The 22,996-nt window shown below is 44.4% G+C and overlaps 1 protein-coding gene across 6 annotated transcripts in view; it reads left to right on the plus strand.

Annotated features, from left to right (window-relative positions):
* LOC119965187 (complexin-2) overlaps positions 1–22,996 on the plus strand; it is a 352,423-nt gene that overhangs the window by 154,528 nt on the left and 174,899 nt on the right. For 2 of the 6 annotated variants that reach the window (XM_038795602.1, XM_038795598.1), the window contains exon 2: positions 11,159–11,285. In XM_038795602.1, the coding sequence (XP_038651530.1) occupies positions 11,255–11,285 (31 nt within the window). In that variant the 5' untranslated portion in view covers positions 11,159–11,254. Of the gene's footprint in view, positions 1–8,956; positions 8,976–9,082; positions 9,102–9,165; positions 9,362–10,875; positions 11,016–11,158; positions 11,286–22,996 lie in introns of those variants that run through there. The other 4 variants (XM_038795601.1, XM_038795600.1, XM_038795599.1 and 1 more) reach the window with 4 other exon arrangements.

The following is a 22,996-nucleotide window of genomic DNA, read 5'->3' on the forward strand; positions in this document are numbered from 1 at the left end:
AATAATTTGTCTGTCATCATAGCGATAGCATGCAAAATAAAAGAGATCAAAGTGAACCAGCAGGAATCTGCAGAAGAATAGAATGCTGTGGAAGGCCCAGAGTCCAGAGGGCATGAGATAGCACACATAGGCGATGAGCAAGGGCTGTTCAAATTCAGCAAGACCTAAGCCAGACCAGTAAAATTAAAGAGACCAGCAGAGAGACCCCAACTAGATTGGACCCCATACCTGCCCACCTTGATCTATAATAGCAGGGTGACCAGACGAGGTTACCCACCATGTGTAAAATGATCCGGAACAGCCTACCAGGCTACAGCACTGTTGTGCCACCCAGTATGGATGTGACAGAGGCCCCTGCCAGAAGGCCATTCTCCCACCATCCAGGCCCTTAATGCTGGTTTAAGTTTAGGAGCCAACTGCCCATTTGTTGCCGTGCCAACGCAAAGCGCCTAGCAACAGAAGCTGGAGCTCTCCAGTTGTGCTAGTGCATATGCTGGACCTGAACTGGAATCCCCGAACAAAGCTAAAGTTCCTGCAAAACGCCCAAAGCTCCTGATATTCAGCCTAATCACAGTCCCTAGGTCTGAACAGCTGAACTCACCGGCAACCAAAGTGGACAGGCAGGAGCTAAGCTGGATAAGAGCAGTTCAACCCTCTGATCAAAGAACATGGCACCCACAGAGGGAGATGCCCATTCCCCTGAAATTGCCCAGAGCAGCTTGACCATCACTTGTTAAAGACCCTGAAAATTCCCCAGATACTTTCAGGGATACTTAATCAGGAGTTGGACTGACAGAGTGCTGAAACCAATGGCTTTGTTTATGCCTGATCTCCAACAGAGGAAATTCAGTTCAGATCTCTACACCAATGGGACTTTCCCAAATGCCAGATTTTGAACCTTCCCAAATCAATTAGACCTTCCGCATGCCTGCACCAGACAATAACCTTGGTGACACATGGGCCCAGGTTAAAGCTTCAAAATGAAAATGCAGCAGGGAAATGCCATAGTCCCTGCTAGCTATGAGTCTGATGTGCCAGTGTGAATGAGAGAATGCATGCATATTTCTTCACTTCCTATTCCTCCCTCAGAGACGACATCATTTATTTATTTTTATTTTAGAGTACCAGGGGCTGGTTTAACACACTGGGCTAAATTGCTGGCTTTTAAAGCAGACCAAGGCAGGCCAGCAGCATGGTTCAATTCCCGTCTAAGCCTTCCCGAACTGGCGACTAGGGGCTTTTCACAGTAACTTCATTGGAAGCCTACTTGTGACAATAAGTGATTTTCATTTCATTCAATTCTTTTTTTCTCCAATTAAGGGGCAATTTAGCGTGGCCAATTCACCTAACCTGCACATCTTTGGCTTGTAGAGGCGAAACCCACACAGATATGGGGAGAATGTGCAAACCCCACATGGACTGTGACCAAGGGCCGGGATTCGAACCCTGGTCCTCAGCGCCTCAGTCCCAGTGCTAACCACTACGCCACATGCTGCCTTCATTGATCACATTAAACAGATTAAATGGGATTCAATTTTTCCTCAAGATGCTGAGGGATGTCAGGGAGCATTTTTCTAAAATATACATATCATCATGCCTAATTTATAACATTTTAAAAACTGGATAAAGATTTAAAATGACTGAAGTAACGGTTGGCTATGACTCAAACAAAAATAACTTTCTGGAATTCAGAGAACTTGAAACTTTATTATCTCTGAAGAGATGATAACCAACCAGTGAACTGCAGAAGGCAGAGGGAATTATACAATGGCCAGATCTCAAGCCAGGCCTGACCAATGGAGACTGCCAGTCTGCTAGGACATAGTGCTCTGAAAACTATTTTGAAATTCTTAATAGTTGAAATATTAGCAATCTCAAGGAATGCAAACTAAGGAATATACATCCTTTGTCAAAGCCAAAGTGGAGAGGGGGAGTCACATGACACCCTCATCCCAAACTCGTGGAACTTATATCGCCTTGTAGAGCTGCAAAGCTCAGCATGCCATCTTCCATCAATCATGACGTAACTCAGAAAAAGAACTGTGTCCAGGTTTGAATGCCTGATTCCATCTAAGCTGTTGCTACCGGAATTTCATTATGCCTACAAGAATAATTCGCCTTTGCATGCTCATCTCATTGCAGAAGTCACCTCTACTGGAAAAGTGAATTTTCCAGTACCACTTTCAGTCTGATGACCTCTGTGAAGGAATAAGCCATTGGATGTTTGATTCGAGACTCACATGAAACAGTGGGTGAGATTCAGCGATCCCATTGCGCCCAACGTAGATGCAGGCTCATTGGGTGAATCGCTGGGCGAGATCCAGATCTGAATATTTAAATAAGGACAATGGCTCATTTAAATACCTGGACGTTGGATTCACCTGGTGCCTGGGACTCGATGGTCATGCCTGTGGGACCTCACCAGTGTGCCGTTTAGTATTGGTCGACACAAACATAGACCAGGCGTAATGACATCTCAGGGATCTCGCAGTTGCAAGGTGGTCGGAGGTAGGACAGGGTGGTACCCTGGCATTCCCACTGGCATCTGAGCACCTTGGCACTGCCAGCCTGGCACCCTTAGCACTGCCAACATGCCTGGGTGGCACTGCCAGGGTACCAGGTGGGCAGTATTAGGGCGCCAGGCTGGCAATTCCCATGTGCCAGGTTGGCACTGCCAGGGTTCGGGCCCAAGAGGGGATCTTGCCAATTGGAGGGGGGGATTCCCAGGGACCTTGATAAGATGGTGGATAAGGGATGTGATCAGCGCGCCAGCAGGAAATCCCTTTAAATGCATCCTCGGCATGGAGAAACTCCACAAGGCCATATAAAACGGCAAAGAACTGTTGATTAGCGGGGTGTTTATCAGTGCTGTGGCCACCAAGAAACACCCCGCCAAATAGATCAGAAGCAGACTTTAACATTTGTCCACTGAATTGCGCCCAATAACTCTTATTTTCTCTGTGATCTTTGCCCTGTACCTCTTTCTTTTCTTTTTAAAAATGTATTTATGTGATGTGAGCATCGCTGGCCAGGCCAGCATTTATTGCCCATCCCTAGTTGCCCTTGGTGATGTGCTGCCTTCCCGAACTGCTACAGTCCCTGTGGCCTAGGTTCACCGACTGTGCTGTTAGGGAGAGAATTCCAGGATTTTGCCACAGCGACTATGAAGGAGCGCCAATAAATTTCCAAGTCGGTTGGCGAGTGACTTGGAGGGGAATCCCCAGCGGGTGGGTTCCCAGGTATCTGCTGCTCTTCTCCTTTTAAATAGGAGGGTTTGGAAGGTGCTGTCTGAGGAACATTGGCAAATTCCTGCAGTGTATCTTGCAGGTGGTACACAGCTGCCACTGTTCGTCGATGGTGGAGGGTTTGAATGTTTTGCGGAAGGAGGAGCAATCAAGGGGGCAGCTTTGTCCTGGATGGTGTCGAGCTTCTTGAGTGTCGTTGGAGCTGCACTCATACAGGAAAGTTTCACACTATACTCCTGACTTTTGCTTTGTAGGCTTTGGGGAGTTAGGAGCTGAGTTACTTGCCGCATGATTTCTAGCCTTCCACCTGCTCTTGTAGCCACAGTAGAAATATAGCTGGTTCAGTTCAGTTTTTGGTCAATGGTATACCCCAGGATGTTGATAGTGAGGCCTTCAGCAATGCCATTGAATGTCATGGGGTGATGGTTAGATCCGCTCTTGTTGGAGATAGTTATTGCCTGGCACTTGTGTGGGGCGAATGTAACTTACCATTTGTCAGCCCAAGTCTGGATATGCCATGGTATTGCTGCATTTGGAAATGGACTGCTTCAGTATCTGAGGAGTTGTGAATGATACTAAATATTGTGCAGTCATCAGCGCACATCCCCACTTCTGATCTAATGATGGAAGGAAGTTCATTGATGAAGCAGCTGAAGATGGTTGGGCCAAGGCCACTATCCTGAGGAACTCCTGCAGCGATGTCCTGGAGCTGAGATCATTGACCTACAGCTCACCACAGCCATCTCCCTTTGTGCCAGTTATGACTCCAACCAGTGGAGAGTTTCCCCCCTAACTCCAGCTCAGCTTGGGCTCCTTGATGCCATACTCAGCCAAATGCTGCCTTGATGTAAAGGGCAGTCACTCTCACCTCATCCCTACCATTCAGCTGTTTGATCCGCGTTTGAACCAAAGTTGTAATGAGGTCAGGAACTGAGTGACCATGCCGGGGCCCAAACTGAGCATCCGCAAGTAGATTATTGCTGAGTAAGTGCCGCTTGATAGCACTTTTAATGATCCCTGACATCACTTTGCTGATGATGGAGAGTAGACTGATGGAATGGTAATTGGCTGGGTTGGATTTGGCCTGTTTCTTCTGTACAGGACACACCTGAGCAATTTTCCACATTGACGGGTAGATGCCAGGGTTATAGCTGTACTGGAACAGCTTGGCTAGGGGCACGGCATGTTCTGGAGCACAAGTCTTCAGTACTATTGCTGTATATTGTCAGGACCCATTGCCGTTGCAGTATCCATTGCCTTCAGCCATTTTTTAATATCACGTGAGGTGAAGCGAATTGGCTGAAGACTGACATCTGTGATGCTGGCGACCTCTGGAGGAGGCCGAGATGGGCCATCCACTTAGCACTTCTGGCCAAACGTTGTTGTAAATGCCTTACCTTTTGCACTGATATGCTGTTTTGTAGCTTCACCAGTTTGACACTTCATTTTTCAGTATGGCTGATGCTGCATCTGGCATGCCCTCCTCCACTCTTCATTGAGCCAGTGTTGATACCTGGCCTAGTGGTAACGGTAGAGTGGGGGATATGCTGGGTCATGAGTTTACAGATTGTGGTTGAGCACAATCCTGCTGATGGCCCACAGTGCATCATGGATGTCCAGTTTTGAGCTACTAGATGTGTTCTGAATCTATCTCATTTAGCACGGTGGTAGTGCTGCACAATTTGGTGGAGGGTATTCTCAATGCGAAGACAGGGATTTGTCTTTTACAGCGGTCACCCCTACTGATAGCATCATGGACAGTTGCATCCGTGGCAGGCAGGTTGATGAGCATAAGGTCAAGTATATTTTTCCCTGTGGTTGGTTCCCTCACCACCTGCCAAAGTGCCAGTCTAGCAGCTATGACTTTTAGAAATCAGTCAACTTGGTCTGTAGTGATACTACTGAGACATTTGTGGTGATGGACACTGAAGTACCCGGCCCAGAGCACATTCTGCACCCTTGCCACACTCAGTGCTTCCTCCAAGTGGTGTTTAATATGGAGTACTGATTCATCAGCTGAGAGGGTGCATGATAATCAGGAGGAAGTTTCTTTACCCATGCTTGACTTGGTGTAATGAGACATCATTGGGTTCAGAATTGATGTTCAGGACGCCCAGGGCATCTCCCTCCTGACTATGTACCAATGTGCTGCCACCTCTGCTCGGTATGCTCTCCCAGTTGGACAGCACATACCCAAGAATAGTGATAGTGGTGTCTGAGACATTATCTGTAAGGTATGATTCCATGAGTTTGACACTGTCAGACTATTGGCACCATCCCCCAGATGTTAGTACAGAGGAGTTTGCAGGGTCGACAGGGCTGTGTTTGTTCTTGTCCTTTCTGGCGCCTTTGTGGATGCTTGGTGGTTCGTCCGGTTTCATTCCTATTTGTTTCATTTTTGCGGTTGTATACAACTAAGTGGCTTGCTGGACCATTTCAGAGGTTCTGGAGTCACTTGTAGCCTAGATGAAGTACGGTTGGCAGGACATTAGTGAACCAGATGAGTATTTTTGATAAATGACAATGGCTTCATTGTCATCAATAGAGCTTTAATTCCAGACATTTTATTGAGTTTTTTAAACTTCCATCATCTGCCGTGGTGGCATTCATACCTGGATCCCCAGAGCATTTCCTTCGGTCTCTGAATTACTAGTCAAGGGACAGTGCCACTGTGCCACTGCCTCCCCTCATCTCCCTCTTTTACTTTATGAATGTAAAAAGAACATCACATTGCAAACCGTCTCCTCGTATTTTGAATACATGTAAAACCGTCGGGCAGCACGGTAGCCTTGTGGATAGCACAATTGCTTCACAGCTCCAGCGTCCCAGGTTCGATTCCGGCTTGGGTCACTGTCTGTGTCGAGTCTGCACATCCTCACCGTGTGTGCGTGGGTTTCCTACGGGTGCTCCGGTATCCTCCCACAGTCCAAAGATGTGCAGGTTAGGTGGATTGGCCATGATAAATTGCCCTTAGTGTCCAAAATTGCCCTTAGTGTTGGGTGGGGTTACTGGGTTATGGGGATAAGGTGGAGGTGTTGACCTTGGGTAGGGTGCTCTTTCCAAGAGCCGGTGCAGACTCGATGGGCCGAAAGGCCTCCTTCTGCACTATAAATTCTATGATATCTATGAAAATAAACTAACCCTCTAAGCTTATCCTATCTCAAGTTTGCTGTGGGGTTATTAATAGAAAATTAGATCACATCAAAACTGAGTGGTTGGCTAATACACTATCGATACTAAAGGAAGCAATAAAAAAATCAAAAACACCTTTCTGTTTACTGATGGGTGGGGAGAGAAATTAGGGCCGTTTATATTAAGCCCCCTCCTGTCCACAGACAAATGGTGCTTTAAAGTGTTCTTTGATAAAATAGAGCTGACTAACTTAAATTGAGTATTTTCATTAGAGCAGAGTTACTGCCAAATATGTTTCCATACTGTTGGTGCGAATGCATCGAGAGGATTTATCTTCTTGTTGACTTTAATGTCCAACGTGTCATACATGTAAAAATGTATTTGATAAACCAGCTTCCGTAATTTCACAACTGCCATGTACCTCGGCAATTGGATACATCACCTTGGTCTAAAACCTACAGATTATCATTTGGGTGTGAAAAACCTAACCAGCGGTTCATTTTGAGATTTCAGTAAATGAGTCAAGGCAGTAAATGGTCATTTCAAGTTGACTAATTGGTCTTTCTGTGTGAATGAAATGCATGATGTGTATTGGATAAAAGCAAATTACTGCGGATGCTGGAATTTGAAACAAAAGAGAAAATGCTAAAAAAAATCTCAGCATGTCTGGCAGCATCTGTAGGGAGAGAAAAGAGCTAACCTTTCGAGCCCAATGACTCTGTCAAAGCTGTGTTGGCCTGGCCGTTGCGATTGAGCGAACAAAGGAAGAAACCGCTGGAAAAGTTTCTTTTGGGCAATCTTCCAGTCACGAGAGTTTTGGTAACTTGCATGTGTCACATATTACTCTTGATTTTCTAGTCACATTCATACACATAGATTAATACTGTATTTGATCAGTGAAAATTAAAGATGGTTATAATGATAATAATGGGAACAATACTTCCCAGCAAATAATAAGTAAGTGATTATAGTAATGGATACATTGCTGCATCCCCCGTGGGGAAAATGGCAGAGGAAAGCAATGATCATGACGCCTTTTTTTTGCCTGCTCCGTGAGGTTTGGAGCTGCTGTGTCGGGTTGCTCGTTTCTGCCGAGCACAAGATGAAAGCAGTTAAGGCGGCAAGCAGCCTGCCTTGGTATCACGTTACCCAGGGCCGCAGAAGCTTGAGAAACCAGGACGTTTTACAGGGAGCTATTTACAAAAAGCCATTTCCCTCTTGGCCACTTTGGAGGCGGGCGATGTGTATTCTAGATTTTACTTCTCCAAGGTATTTGCTGTCCCGCTGACTTTGTGCAGTGGGTGAGCTGGAACCAGGAGTGTGCCATGGTTCCTTTGTCATTGCTAAAAGTTTCACAGGCCTGGTTTATGTTCAGTCATGGCTTATGTAATGCCATTTCTTTTAAGCATGGCTTGCTCATTCATTGCAGGCAGGAGGAACCACATCGAAGTACAGTTCAGTCACCCCATTAAAAAAAAACAACGAAGGTTGCTAATCAGTCCCGAACAGTAATCCTGAAAATCCGGCCAAGCCCGTTGGAAAATCCAGCGTCAGGTTCTCAACTTTGCTTTGTCTCAGTTTTAAATAAAAGATTGGCGGCATATCCGTTTGCTAATAACATTCCCACTTATGGAATTAATTATCTTCAAACAGCCAGCTTCTGAAGACGCTGAGACACAAAAGCCTGGAAAAGATTGAAATCGCTGGGCTCATTAGATATCCAGAGATCACACGTGGAGGTTTCGGATCCTTACAACAGGAAGGGAGATATTGGGCGGATCAGGGGTCAAGGGGGCCAACACACACACAGCAGAAGGAGCGAATGGCCTGTGAAGTGTTCAGGTAGAGAATAGCAGATAATCAAATGGCAGGACTGATAGACGCGGGGGACAAAAACAATCATAATCAGAGAAAGAAAAGGTGTATATATATATATGAGGCAGTGACCTGGAATAGTAGAAAGGGTGGCAATAGTCGAATGACCATGACTATCTCACACCCAAGCCGATTACAGTAGAGCAGGAACCGTGTGGAAAATAACCTGCAGGTGGAATCGGCGATTCCCACCTTAGTACCTGCAACAGACAAACACATAGTAACTGCCAAAATGTATATTTGATCTCGCTGACATGGTTGACGGTCACTACACGTTACTAGTACCCACTTAAACATTCAGGGTGTAAGTTTGTGTTGGAGATTGTTCGCGAGCACGCACCGAGCCTAACACCCAACAACAGAAACAAAATGCTTCAAATGATAAGGCGACAAGGCTGGGCAGAGGGCTTCACTGCTGGTCCCTGAAATCTGAAATATCCATAGTCACACTGATTACATCTGAATGGTAAAGAGGATCGATGGGTTCAAACTGAAGTGTTCTCCTGCCCGGACAGTGCGGTTTCATAATGGAGGAAATACAATTTCCGCACATTGCCATTAAGCAACATTTAACCGCCTCTGACAACACACGCCTTCCCCCGGGGATTAAACATGTATGCACTCGCGTGGAGACCGGCATTCGGGAAGCCTAAAATGAATATTAACGGAATGGCGGAGACATGCCGGTGATAATGGAGTGACTTGTGTCAGTGTAGCAGCAAGGTCAGTCTGTGAGGAGGTCCTGATGGGGGAGGAGAGAGAGTTGTGGATTGGAAGTGTTATCAGGGCTACAAACACTTCTGATCGAGACTCGCTGCGGATGCCAGCAAGGAATCGATACATGTAGAGGTATCAATATTCAGGACTACCCACCCGCTCATCAGGGCTTCTCAGTCTGTGCGTCTCGGACTGAATTCAGCATCCTGCACGTCGATCAATCTGCAAGTCAGGTTGCTTTAAATTCCTCATTCAGAGGCTGCCAGCGGCTGGCTGCTTTATGTTTCCGTCATCAGTCAGGTTAGCCGCCAAAGTGTTCCACAAGCTCACTTGTGTGGTTCGTTACCCCGCTGAAGAGCTGCGCCCTTCCCGGGAGACAAGGCGCCAGAACGGTTGGTTCTATTTGATCAATGTTATAGCTACGTGCTGAGGTTGCCCGATTCCTTTAATCTAGACAAAAAAGAAAGAAAGCATCAATTCTGCTTCATATGAAGTGGAAAATGAACGACTGGCGCTCGCTGTCGAATGCACCCATTTACAACAGCGCTGTAAATATGTGGAACGTTCAAAGGTTTGAAGGCAGACAGCGTTTGGAATTATCTCCCCTGTGAATCACTTTTCACATCCTTGTGGCGCGCATCAGATAAGATTCCTACTCAGACTATTCATTGCCACGCTGCACGGAAATTAAATTGATTACTTTTTTTGGGGGGCTGTGAGACCGAGGCATGACTGGTGACACCAGCTGAATACTTACTGCAAGAAGGTTATTTTATTGCTAATCATCCCCAGCAAAAGCGTGAAATCAAACTGAATCTCTCGATTGGGTTCCGTTTATTTGCACTGACACAGTACCAAGACCTTTGCTGCTTAATTGTGCCAAACCCACCACTCAAACCGCTGTTTGATGCGAGTTCACTACACATACAATTCCCTCCAGATCCCCCTCCTGACCGCCGTTAGTAACATGTTCAAGACCCACCGAGCTCGGGTAACGCTTCCCAAATATGTGCATAAGTAGAATTTAAAGGATGCATGCATGGTTTCTGCATTTTTACAAGTCACAATATTGCTGCAATGGTGGGGGGGGGGGGGGGGGGGGGGGGGGGGGGGGGGAACTAATGTGGTCCCAGGCTAGACCATTAATTAGCTTCGTTTTCATTGAAGTTTCGCTGTTCGCATCTTCACTTTGAATTTCAGAGCACCGAGGGAGGAAGTGTGATACTTTAATGAGGCCGGACAAGGAATGAAACTTGGGAACAGTGTGTGCCCGGCTAATTCTGCCACTGTCTGGACAAGTGCTCATCTATTGACCAGGTTCCCCTTCAGGATAAACATTCTATATTAGCCAAACCAAATGCCCTACCCACATAAACTGACTTAGAAGTCGGGTAGCGCTTATGTCAAACACTGAGTTGTGTGGAGTGGTTCGTTTAAATCCGTGTGTAATCATACCTTATACTTTACAATAACTTCCACACTGTTAGCAAAAGAGAAAGTAACCTCGGCCCACCCCTCCGATAGGAGCTGTTCAGTTTAGTGAAGATTAAAGTCGATATCAACAGGTAAATGTCATTAAACCGGAATATACTCGGCAACTCAGGCTGTGCCGTGGACAGGGTAGCAGGTGGGCGAGTTTGTCAGAACTGGAAGCTGGAATACTCGCAGCATTTTCCATTTTTATTGCACTTTTTCCAGCATCCGCAATATATTATTTTTGCATTGGAGGCACAGCGACCACCAATTTTCTGCATTATCTTTTTTTGTAAAAAGGCATTGAGAAGCAAATATATATTTATATAATACATATCTAACTGCGGCTTCTAATGTAACAAGTGCACAAGCTGTTCTGTACAATCGAAGGTGTGATAACTGCATATTGCGCCTCCACCACTAGAGAGAGTCATGTTTCCCAAAGAACGTCGCTCGCTTGCCTTTAGCCTCCGTAACTTGCAGACACGCCTTTAGTTGTTGTACATCCAAAAAAAAATAAGTGGAAAAGGAGTCGGCGTCCGCAGATCCCATTTCACAGCGACTAAGGCAACGGTACACACGTCCCGTAATATTTTGGGTTGAGGAGCGCGTAGCCTGCTCCGAAATATAAACACACCAACTTCTGGCAAAGCGCGGGCGAGGCAGCTGGGCGATTGGAAGCACATTAATCTATTTTGCTTGTATCTTGTTCCCAGGTCTGACGACGCTCTTGAGCGATTCAACAAGGGGGGGAACCAAAAATTTGAATGAGATTTTCTGAAGTCAGCAGTGAAGACGATTAGTTCAGCAGCATGGATTTCGTTATGAAGCAGGCGCTGGGTGGTGAGTAAAGGCAGTCATTGCACTGTTTGGCAAGTCTGTGAAACGCTGTTGCTACCGAACGCGGAAGGATCATTTGGCAAGCGGACCTGTCCTGATTTTTACCCTGACAGTCCCCGGGGGATTTCGCTGTGTCCACCACCCATCTCCTGCTCCCGTCCCATTCTTAACCTGACTCGGGATTCCACTGGGGGGAGGAGGGGATTAGACAGACGGAGCATGTCTGGGGGTGGGGGAGGTTCCCTGAGAGGCTCTTGTTCGCTCAAGGTCACGCCGTCTGCTCGGAACCGGTGAAAAGGTTAAATGATGCTATTGGAGATCAGGCAGCTGGGATGTTGAGGGATTAGTGCCGATAATAATAAACCTGTGGCCCCCGAGAGGCAGTGTGACTGGCGTGCAGATCATGGTGTTCAGAAACTGGGCATGTCCTCTTAAAGGAACAGGGCACTTCATCTCTTATTTTAACTTCATCTCTGTGGGAGGTTATGTTTCACCCCCCGCTCCCCCCAACCACCACCACATGCAATCAAAATCTTTGCTGAAGTTTAAATTCACCTCGCAGGTACTTGCAAAATCAACAAGAAACCCACAAGTAGGCGATTGCTCTGTAACTCCAGCTGTCTGGCAGGATGAAATACCCGCTTGTGGATGTCTGTTGCAAAAGGGGCGTCAGCAGCCTTGGGAAACAAACTCTCCCGGCCGCCAAACAAAACAATCTTCTTTGAAATGACTTTCATTTGCAGAATGCGCGCGTTTTTTGAGGTAAATCTGCCGGATTGAGCGGAATCCAAGACACTTGTTTGAGAATAAGTGGCAAGATCGAGTTCACTTGCCTTTTGGGGAAGTGTAGAGATATCGAAATGTATCTAAATGTGCAGCACGTTGCAGCGCCGTCAGCAAACACAGAGGGATTGTCGATGTTTTGTTGCTGGTGAAATGTTACCGAAGGTGCGGTGTACTCATTCAAAAGTCATTTGTTCAATTGGCAGGCTGCAGTTATTGCTTTCGCCTGGAAACTAGGGGCACAGTCTCCGGCCAAGGGAATCACACTGGATATTCACTACCGTGCACATACCTTGTGTTGGTTTTAATTGTTCTGAATGTTTATTTTCAGCTTCAGTTACAAACGTGTCACTTTGGTGTCGTTATTCTTTGCTGATTCCCTCCCGCACAGAGAGCAAACGTGGAAGTCGGTTTATTAACAGGTGCTTTGAGGTCTCATCCACCATGGGCTGAAGCCTGTGCTAAGCACAGTGACTTCCATTTACTGCAGCACAAAGTGTTTTCTCAGAAAGAATTGGAAATCCAAAATTACGTAGGTTCTCCAGAAATACATTTCTTAATTTGAGAGAGAGTACGATTTGATCAAATCTTCAACTGCCCGACTGATGTGGTAGCAACCTTTACCAAAAATGATGAGAATATTGCAATTTTACACCTTGTTACTGGGCACGATATTTACACTGGCTTCTCAGGCAAACTGTATAAATCAAAACGAATTATTTAATTCAATAGCAGTATTTTGAGAAAAGTCACTCTTTAATGCACTATGTTTTATTCAGATGCATTTTTTTATTTTTATAATCTTTATTGTCACAAGTAGGTTTACATTAACACTGCAATGAAGTTACTGTGAAAAGCCCCTAGTCACCACATTCCAGCACCTGTTCAGGTACAGAGGGCAAATTCAGAAAGTCCAATTCACCTATTAGTATGTCTTTTGGGACTTGTGGGAGGAAGCCGGAGCACCCGGAGGAAACCTGCGCAGACACGGGGAGAACGTGTAGACTCCACACAGTGACCCAAGCCAGGAATCGAGCCTGGGACTCTGGCGCTGTGAAGCCATAGTGCTAACCACTATCCTACCATGCTGTCTTAATTTTGACATCAACTGATCCTTTCAGGGCGCCAATGAACGCAAACGTCATTGAAACTGTAAAATAATTATTTTTAATATTGCATTTGTAGAGGTTTCCTTGAATATTAAATTAGATTATATATTTACATATTTATTCCAGTAATCGTTTCAAAAATCAACTTAAAAACAAAATAACGAGATAATATTCTCAAACTGGAGGGTTTCTAGAGAAACAGTGAGATTTGCCTTTAGCTTTCAATGACTTCTGATTGCTCCATTCATGCCACAGGGAGTCACACAATGCAAGACAGACAGGTCCCACATAAGACAAAAACAAAATATTAGAAATGATGATATGATCATATGCAGTGGCGTTCCATTAAAGAGAATACTGAGAGGAGATAGGATTGCAATTTTTAGGATTTGAAAGAGACTAGATCATCTGGACCATCACAAGTTATTTCACCTTTTCCAGAACAGCAAAACCATTGGATATGAACATAGAATATAGCACAGTACAGGCCCTTCAGCCCATGATGTTGTGCCGACCATTTATCCTAATCTAAGATCAACCTAACCTACACCCCTTCAATTTACTGCTGTCCATGTGCCTGTCTAAGAGTCACTTAAATGCCCCTAAGGACTCTGACTCCACCACCTCTGCTGGCAGTGCATTCCACACACCCACCACTCTCTTTGAAAAGAACCAACCTTTTACATCTCCCCTATACCTTCTTCCAATCACCTTAAAATGATGTCCCCTCATGACAGCCATTTCCACCCTGGGGAAAAGTCACTGGCTATCCACTCTATCTATGCCTCTATCAAGTCACCTCTCTGCCTTCTTCGCTCCAGTGAGAAAACCCCTAGCTACTCAACCTTTCTTCATAAGACATGCCCTCCAGTCCAGGCAGCATCCTGGTAAATCTTCTCTCTACCCTTTCCAAAGTATCCACATCCTTCCTATAATGAAGCAACCAGAACTGGACATATTCCAGGTGTGGTCTAACTAGAGTTTTATAAAGCTGCAGCAAAACCTTGCGGCTGTTAAACTCAATCCCCCTGTTAATGAAAGCCAACACACCATACGCCTTCTTAACAACTCCATCAACCTGGATGACAACTTTGCGGGATTTATGTACGTGAACCCCAAGATCCCTCTGTTCCTCCACACTTCCAAGAATCCTGCCTTTAAACCTGTATTCAGCATTCAACCTTACAAAATGAATCACTTCACATTTATCAAGGTTGAACTCCATCTGCCACTTCTCATCCCAGCTCTGTATCCTGTCAATGTCCTGCTGTAACCTGCAACAACCCTCAACACTATCTACAATTCCCCAACCTTCGTGTCATTGGCAAACTTACTAACCCACCCTTCCACTTCCTCATCCAAGTCATTTATAAAAACCACAAAGAGCAGAGGTCCCAGAACAGATCCTTGTGGGACACCACTGGTCACCGACCTCCAGGCGGAATACTTTCCATCCACTACCACTCGCTGACTTCTTTTGGCCAGCCAATTCTGTATCCATACAGCCATATTTCCCTGTATCCCATGCCCCCTAACTTTCTGAATGAGCCTACCATGGGGAACCTTATTAAATGCCTTACTGAAATCCATATACACCACATCTACTGACGGACCTTCATCAATGTGTCTCATCACATCCTCAAATAATTCAATGAGGCTTGTGAGGCATAACCTGCCCCTCACAAAGCCATGCTGTCTATCTTTAATCAAACTATTTTTTTCTAAATAATCATAAATCCTCTCTCTCAGAATCCTTTCCAGTATTTTGCTCACCACAGATGTAAGACTGATGGGTCTGTAATTCCCAGGGATTTCCCTATTACCTTTCTTGAACAGGAGAACAACATTCGCCTCCCTCCAATCATCTGGTACTACTCCACTGGAGAGTGAGGACGCAAAGATCATCGCCAACGGCGCAGCAATCTCCTCCCTCGCTTCCCGTGGTAACCTTGGGTATATCCCGTCAGGCCCAAGGGACTTATCTATCCTGATGCTTTTCAAAATTTCCACCAAATCCTCCTTAATATCAACCTGTTCGAGTCTATTAACCTGGTTCACACTGTTCTCATGAGCAAAAAGGTCCCTCTCTCTAGTGAATACTGAAGCAAAGTATTCACTTAGGGCCTCCCCATCTCCTCAAACTCTTCAAGTTCCCTCCACTATCCCTGATCGGCCCTACTCTCACTCTGATCATCCTCTTATTTCTCACATAAGTGTAGAATTCCTTGGGGTTTTCCCTAATCCTTCCACCTGGGCTTTTTCATGCCCCTTTCTAGCTCTCCTCAGTCCTTCCTGGCTACCTTGTAACCCTCTGGAGCTGCGTCAGATCCTTGCTTCCTCAACCTTGTGTAAGCTTCCTTCTTCCTCTTGACTAGAAGCTTCACTTCTCTTGTCATCCAAGGCTCCTTCACCTTACCATTCCTTCCTAATCTCAGTGGGACAAAACTATTCAGCACTCGCAGCAAGTGCTTCATAAACAATCCCCACATTACTGTTGTGCATTTCCCCAAGAACAATTGTTCCCACTTTATGCCCCTCAGCTCCTGTCTAATAGCAGTATAATATCCCCTCCCCCAACTAAATACCTTCCCATACTGTGTGTTCCTATCCCTCTCCATGACTATGGTAAAGGTCAAGGAGTTGTGGTCACTGTCACAAAGCATATGGTATGTGCTTGAAGAGTAGTACCTGCTGCACGCAATATTTCAGTGGGTGAGTGATCAAGCTACAGAAAGGGCTCTGTAGGGTGATGATGGAATCTGTTAGGATAGATAGGTATTTGATGGTGGCAGACTCGAAGGGGCGAAGGGCTGACTCTGAGTTGGTGTTTATTCATTCAAATTCAAATGCAATAGATACTTACAGAAAACAACATTTTAAGATACAGTATATGAATAATTGAGATATGAGTAATTAGCTTGGTGAGTGCAGAAGACTGAAGAATGATCCTGAAGCACTCCACCTTGTGTAATACCTGATCTTTATGTAGGTATTCAAAGCTTCTAATTAGTTATGACACAATATCTGATACCTCACAGATTTGGAATACAAAAATAAAATGTATTCTTGTAAGTTCAAGTCTTCTTGTCCCACAAGAGAGGTTCGGAGCATCGCCCCTTGACATTTAATGGCATTACCAGCGCTGAATCTCCCACAATCAAGATACAGAGGGTTACCATTGATCAGAACTGAACTGGACTAGCCATATTAATACTGTGGCTGCCAGGGCAGGTCAAAGGCTAGGAATCTTACTGCGAGTGACTCACCTCCTGACCCCCAAAGGCTGTCCACCATCTACAAGACACAAGTCAGGAGCGTAATGGAATACTCTCCACTTGCCTGGATGAGTGCAGTTCCACAAAAATTCAAGTAGCTTGACAGCATCCAACACAAAGCAGCGGCTTGATTGTTCCTCCTTCCACAAACATTCAAACTCTCCACCATCGACAAACAGTGGTAGCAGTGTTTACCATCTACAAGATGCACTGCAGTAACATGCCAAGGTTCCTCAGACAGCACCTTCCAAACCCATGACGACTACCATCTGGAAGAGGAAGAGCAGCAGATACCCGGGAACTCCACCACCTGGAGGTTCCCCTCCACGTCACTCACCACTCTGACTTGGAAATATATCACCGCTTCTTCACTGTCGCTGGGGAAAAATCCTGAACTCCCTCCTTAACAGCACAATGGGTGTAGCTACACCACTGGGACTGCAGCGGTTCAAGAAGGCAACTCACCACCACCTTCTGAAGGGCAACTAGGGATGGGCAAAAAATGCTGGCCTAACCAGCAACACCCACATCCTGTGATTGAATTTTTAAAAAATATCCCGCTCCTCAATAACTGATTATAGTACAGAATGTCTGCAGTGATGTCTTTGGACATCATAAAGTTTGTTGTGTTGAGAGTTATAATTTACAGAGGATGACTAATGGTGTAGGAGATGTTAGAAACCACAAGCATCTCCGTTTAGATTCTGTGATGCAACAGAAGTCAGAAAGGGGATGAACTCTGAATGAAAAGATGTGCTGAACAGAAGAATTAATCTGCAGAGTTCACAATGATCAAGTTTCAATGTATTTCATAATAGTTACAAACATTACAGACCATTCAATTTCAGGAGCTCCATGCCAGTGTTTATGCTCCACATGACCCTCTGCCGACATTTTTTCCATCTAATCCTATGAACATGCATTTATACTTTTCTCCCTAATGTGTGAATCCTGCCTTCCTTAAAATGCATCTGTGCCATTCATCTCAACTATTCCCTGTGATAGAAAGCCAGTTCCACATTTTTATCACTGTCTACATAAAGAATATTCTCCTGAATTTCCCATTGAATTTATTATCAGCTATCTTATATGTATGGCTGGTAGTTTTGTTTTTTTTTGCAAATAGAAACATTATCTTTATGTCTGCTCCATGAAAGTATCTCATATTCTTAAATACCTCCATCAATCCTCAAACTTGTCTTTTCTAGATAAATGTTCCTCAGCCTGTCCAGTCTTTCCTATAGGTATAACCTCTCAGTTCTGAGACCATCATTGTAAATCATTTTGGCACCTTCATCAGTGCAGCCACGTAATTTCCATAATATGGAGACCAGAAGAGTTCACAGCACTCCAAGTGTAGTTCAATCAAGGTTCTTTACAAGTTTAACATAACTTTTCTGCTTTTCAATTCTCTTCCTCTTGAAATTGACCCCAGTTCTTTTGCTTTTTTAATGGCCTCATTAGGCTAGGCTGCATTGTGATTTTAGTGATTGTTGCATCTGTGCCCCCAGGTTCCTCTGATCATCTATCTCCAATTAGACTGTTCCTTGCCAAGAAGTATGAAGTTTCCTTATTCTCCTTACCAGAATGTAATATCTTAAAAAAAAATTTAGTGTACCCAATAATTGTTTTCCAATTAAGGGGCAATTTAATGTGGCCAATCCACCTAACTTGCACATCTTTGGGTTGTAGGGGTGAAATCCACGCAGATATGGGGAGAAGGTGCAAACTCCACACAGACAGTGACCCAGGCCTGGGATTGAACCAGGTCCTCAGCGCATTAGGCAGCAGTGCTAACCACTGTGCCACCGTGTCATCCCTATACCTAACACCCAATATCTAACATATTGAAGTTCATTGAGTTTTTGCATATAATTGTTTATAAAGAGGAAGGCTTTTTGTAAGCCACTGTTTTGAAACATAGAATACAATAAATCTCTGACTAAATGGATCCTTGATAAATAAAGGCTGATCACTTGGTGCGTTCCATTCAGGATGCAAGAAAGTCATTTTAGTGACTCAACTGATAACTATCTCGCTCTCCGTTTATGAAAACAATAACTATGTACTTTCTTCCTGCAATGAGATTCATAGAATTTACAGTGAGGAAGACCATTCGGCCCATCGAGTCTGCACCGGCTCTTGGAAAGATCACCCTACCTAAGGCCACACGTCCACCCTATCCCAGTAACCCCACATAACTTTTTTGGACACTAAGGGCAATTTAGCATGGCCGATCCACCTAACCTGCACATCTTTGGACTTTGGGAGGAAACCGGAGGAAACCCATGCAGACATGGGGAGAAAGTGCAAACTTCAGACCTGGAATCGAACCTGTGTCCCTGGAGTTGTGAAGCAACTGTGCTAACCACTATGCTATTGTGCTTTCCTTGCTGTCCAATGTAAAAGCATTGGGGAAATAGCAAGCCCGACATCAGTGCACCAATGCAATTTCCTCTCCAATTTAAAAAAAAAGTTTGTATTTCACTCTTAATTAGTTGATGCCTTTTGTAATTTTCTGTATCTCTGTCTCATTGTTTTCAACAATTGATCTTTTCCTCTTGCCAGTTATGTATAGCTCACATTGCTATACAAGAAATATATGTCTCTCAGTGACTTTGCATTCCTTGCCCCTGTGAAAGCATATGTCTTTTGCTCAGCACTTCCCCAATGCAGGGCAGTACAAACCAGAAACACAACCAAGACGGGTATAGAAACAACCCGTTCTACCATTCCCTTGTACATTATTTAATTTGTAGGTGTGGGTGTTGCTGGCAAGACCATAATTTATTGCCCATCCCTAATTGCGCTTGAGAAGGTGGTGATGAGCACTGAACCAAAGCAGTCTATGTGGCCAAGATACTTCCTCAATACTTTTTGGAAGGAAGTTCTCAGATTTTGAAATTGCGACAATGAAGGAATTGGCAATATAGTTGCAAGTCAAGAAGGTGTGTGACTTGGAAAGAAGTTGGAAGTATTGTTCCCATGTGCATGCTGCCGTTGACTTTCCAGACTGATGGAGTTCTAACCAAGTAGGTTGCTTTATCCTGGATGCTCTCAAGCTTCTTGAGTGTTGTTGGAGTGACACTCATCCAGATGAGTGCAAAGTATTCCATGACACTCCTGACGTGTGCCTTGTACATGCTGGACAGACTTAGGGGAGTCAGGAAGCAAGTCTGACACACAGAATTCCAAGCCTCTGACCTGCGGTTCTAGCCAAAACATTTATGTATCTCATCCAGTTGAGTTTCTGGTCAGTGGTGTCCTCAGGCTGTTGATTGCAGTGGGATACGGTAAAGTGATGCTGTTGAATTTCAGTGTGGGATGTGGTTAGGCTCTATCTGATGGGAGATAGTCAGTTCCTGCACTTTTGTGGTGTGGATGTTGCTCAAGTCTCAATGTTGTCCAGATCTTGCTGTATAAGGGCACAGCGCACTTCATTATATGAAGAGTTGAGAATGGATAAACATTTGCAATTGTCAATGGGCTTCCAATTATTTATTTAATTGTCTACCACCATTCATGATTGGATTGGCAGGACTGCAGAGCCTTAATTTTATTTGATTGTTTTGGGATTTCTAAACTCTGTCTATAGCCCACATGTAATCTCTTGTAACTTCACCAGCTTTACCCCTCATTTTAAGTTCACCTGGTATTGCTCCTGGCATGCTCTGCTACACTTCTCATTGAACCTGACGTGGTCCCTTTGCTTGTTATTAATGGTAGACTGAGTGATCGATCTGCCAGGCCATGAGGTTCCAGGTTACTACGGTATCTAATTCTGCTGCTGACCATGACCCATGGAGCCTCAAAGATGCCTAGTTTTGAACTGCTAGATATGTTTTGAATTTATCACATTTTTCACAGTGGTAGTTCCACCAAACATGAAGGAGGGTGTTATAGTGTGTGATGATGGGACTTCTTCTCCACAAGAAATGTGCAGTATTCATTGCTACCAAGACTGTCATAGAATCAGAGAATCCCTACAGTGCAGAAGGAGGTCTTTCGGCCCATCGAGTCTGCACCATCTCTCCGAAAGAGAACTCCACCCAGGTCTATCATCCCCCCATTCACCCTGCCCTATTCCTGTAACCTAACCTGAACAACCCTGGACACTAAAGGGCAATTTAGCATGACCAATCCACTTAACCTGCACACCTTTGGACTGTGGGAGGAAACTGGAGCACCCGGAGGAAGCCCACCCAGACAGGGGGAGAAAGTGCAGACTCCGCACAGACAGTCACCCAAGGCCGGAATTGAACCTGGTTCCCGGGTGCTATGAGGCAGCAATGCTAATCGCTGTGTCACTGCCGCCCAGATCTGTCTTAGTATTACGATCCCAGACCAGACCCCAACAGTGGCTAGGACTCTGGACCAAAACCCCAATATTTTAGTTTATTTTAAGACTGTGTTGAAAGAATGATCCGCTCCAGGAGTGATTGCATGAAAAGGTAGGGCTTTGGTATGTCTAAGACAAAATACAATATTAAACTCTTAACTTCACATCCAAAAAAGAAGTTTACAATTAACATAACTATACAATTTCCCATTAAACAACAAAAAAAACATACAGCTCTTAATCCATCTTAAAATTAGAAGGCCACAGGGCAACACTTACTGTATAGAACAGATTCCTGCTCTTGTTAGAAACCCTTCAGACCCTCGCTCAATATCTTCAAATAGTTGCTTCAACTTGGTTGTTTCAGCCTCTTGTCTTCAGACACGAATGCTCTGCTTTCAAAATATTATTACCCTTTTTGCCCTCTCCTACTGGGAAAGAAAATTGCCTTTTATTGTGGTCTAAAAAACAAGGGTTCTCAGATCAGACTTCACTTCCATAAACCTTTTCACCAAAACCATGTCTCTCTCCACAACCTCCTCCAAACTGCCTCCTTCCGCGGCTTCTCAAAAGGTCTCTCTGCATTCCTTGGCTGCACCGAGTAATGACCTTATCTCTCGAAGCTAAAAAAAGAAAATTCTCTCTGCAGGCTGAAAAAGCACATTAGCTCCCCAAAGACCTCCCCAGTCAAACCATAGTCCATTAGCCTAGACTGAAAAACACATTCCTTGTCGATTTCACATGCTATTCGCTAGAAGCAAAACAAAGTCCTATTTAAAACTATGATCACTGCAGCCACACACTATACCTCACTTGTCCCAATATTTCGAAGCCAATATTCCTAAAATCTTCCAATCATCACACTTGGGCAGATGGATCAGCAGCAGATTGGCGAGGGCATGTTCAAGTTGGTTTTTCGTTCATGTCGGTGCAAAAGTTTGTAAATTAGCCTCATTAAGGCTTTAGATGATTTGCACTTGAGATCAGTGAGATATGCCCCTGTTCTGCTCCTTTTTTCTTTCAATCCCACTTGCAATGGGAACAAAGTCCCTTTGCAATAGAGCTCTTAAAAGAACTGACCTTACATAATTTTTATTCGAAAGAGCAGCAGTACTTTTAGAAACAGTGATTTAAAATAAAATCTTAATTTTCTTGCTAATTTTGAGAATATAATGGAGGCAATACTTTTAAACTGCCTCAAATGTTTTAGTTGGTCCTAAATGAAAACAGGTATACAAGTGACATCAACAATCACTAAACCATATCTGCACATCTTAACACATCTACATGTCAATTACGAAGGGTAATTGCCACAGCTTTTCCGAAGTCAGCAGGGAGCTTGAAGCAGAGCTTTAGCACATTGCAACATAGGGACACCACAGCCATGGCTGGCAAGGTCACCACTGCCTCAGCTGTGAATTCTGTGCCTTGTTCCTGGTTCACACTGCAATATCAGCTAAGGTAATGTTCAGAAACAGAAAACTGATGCTTATTGCATTGGTTTAATGCGTGAAGCACTTGGAAGATGTGAATGTGGAAAGGCTTTCAACTGGAAGTTGCAACCTGATTGTGTGCCCTGACTAAGTATAGGCTTGCATGAGATGCAGCGAAAGAGCTGTAAGGTTGTGATAGAGGGCTTTAGAAACATGTTTTGACTTACAGGCTGGAACCAATTTCAAGGTACATAGTGATGTTAAATAGATGCACTTTTCAAAACTAACACAAATTGTCCATTTAGCACAATTTGGAAATACTAAGTATTGCCACAAAAGATCATTTAGTTCTTAGGTTCCTCTTATAATTTTTAATTAATAAAGGTGGTATATCCTGTTCTGTGCTGTGCTGTTTTATGTTCTATATCTGTGGAAAACCAAAATATCATTTTCATGAAAATTGTCATTCTTTTAATACTCTTGGCTAATTCTATGATCTCCTGCTCCCAAAGCTGCATTTGAAAAGTGCCTTGCTCAAAGAAAGAGCAATAATCTTGTGGATTTAGGGTAGGATTTTCCACATGATTGTCCTGGTTTTCTTGGGGTGCAATTTGCTCAACTTTGGCTAAATAAGGGTAGAATATTACAAGATTGTGGAATTGTTTGCACAAATTACATCAAGTACACCTTGAGTTTCTGACCACCCTCCCACCCCCTCATCAAGCCGGCAGGTCCAATGGGGGCGCTACTTGCAATCTCAAAACAAGCAATCAGA

The sequence above is a fragment of the Scyliorhinus canicula genome, chromosome 4 (genome assembly GCF_902713615.1).
Source record: "Scyliorhinus canicula chromosome 4, sScyCan1.1, whole genome shotgun sequence".
Classification (NCBI taxonomy): Eukaryota; Metazoa; Chordata; class Chondrichthyes; order Carcharhiniformes; family Scyliorhinidae; genus Scyliorhinus; species Scyliorhinus canicula.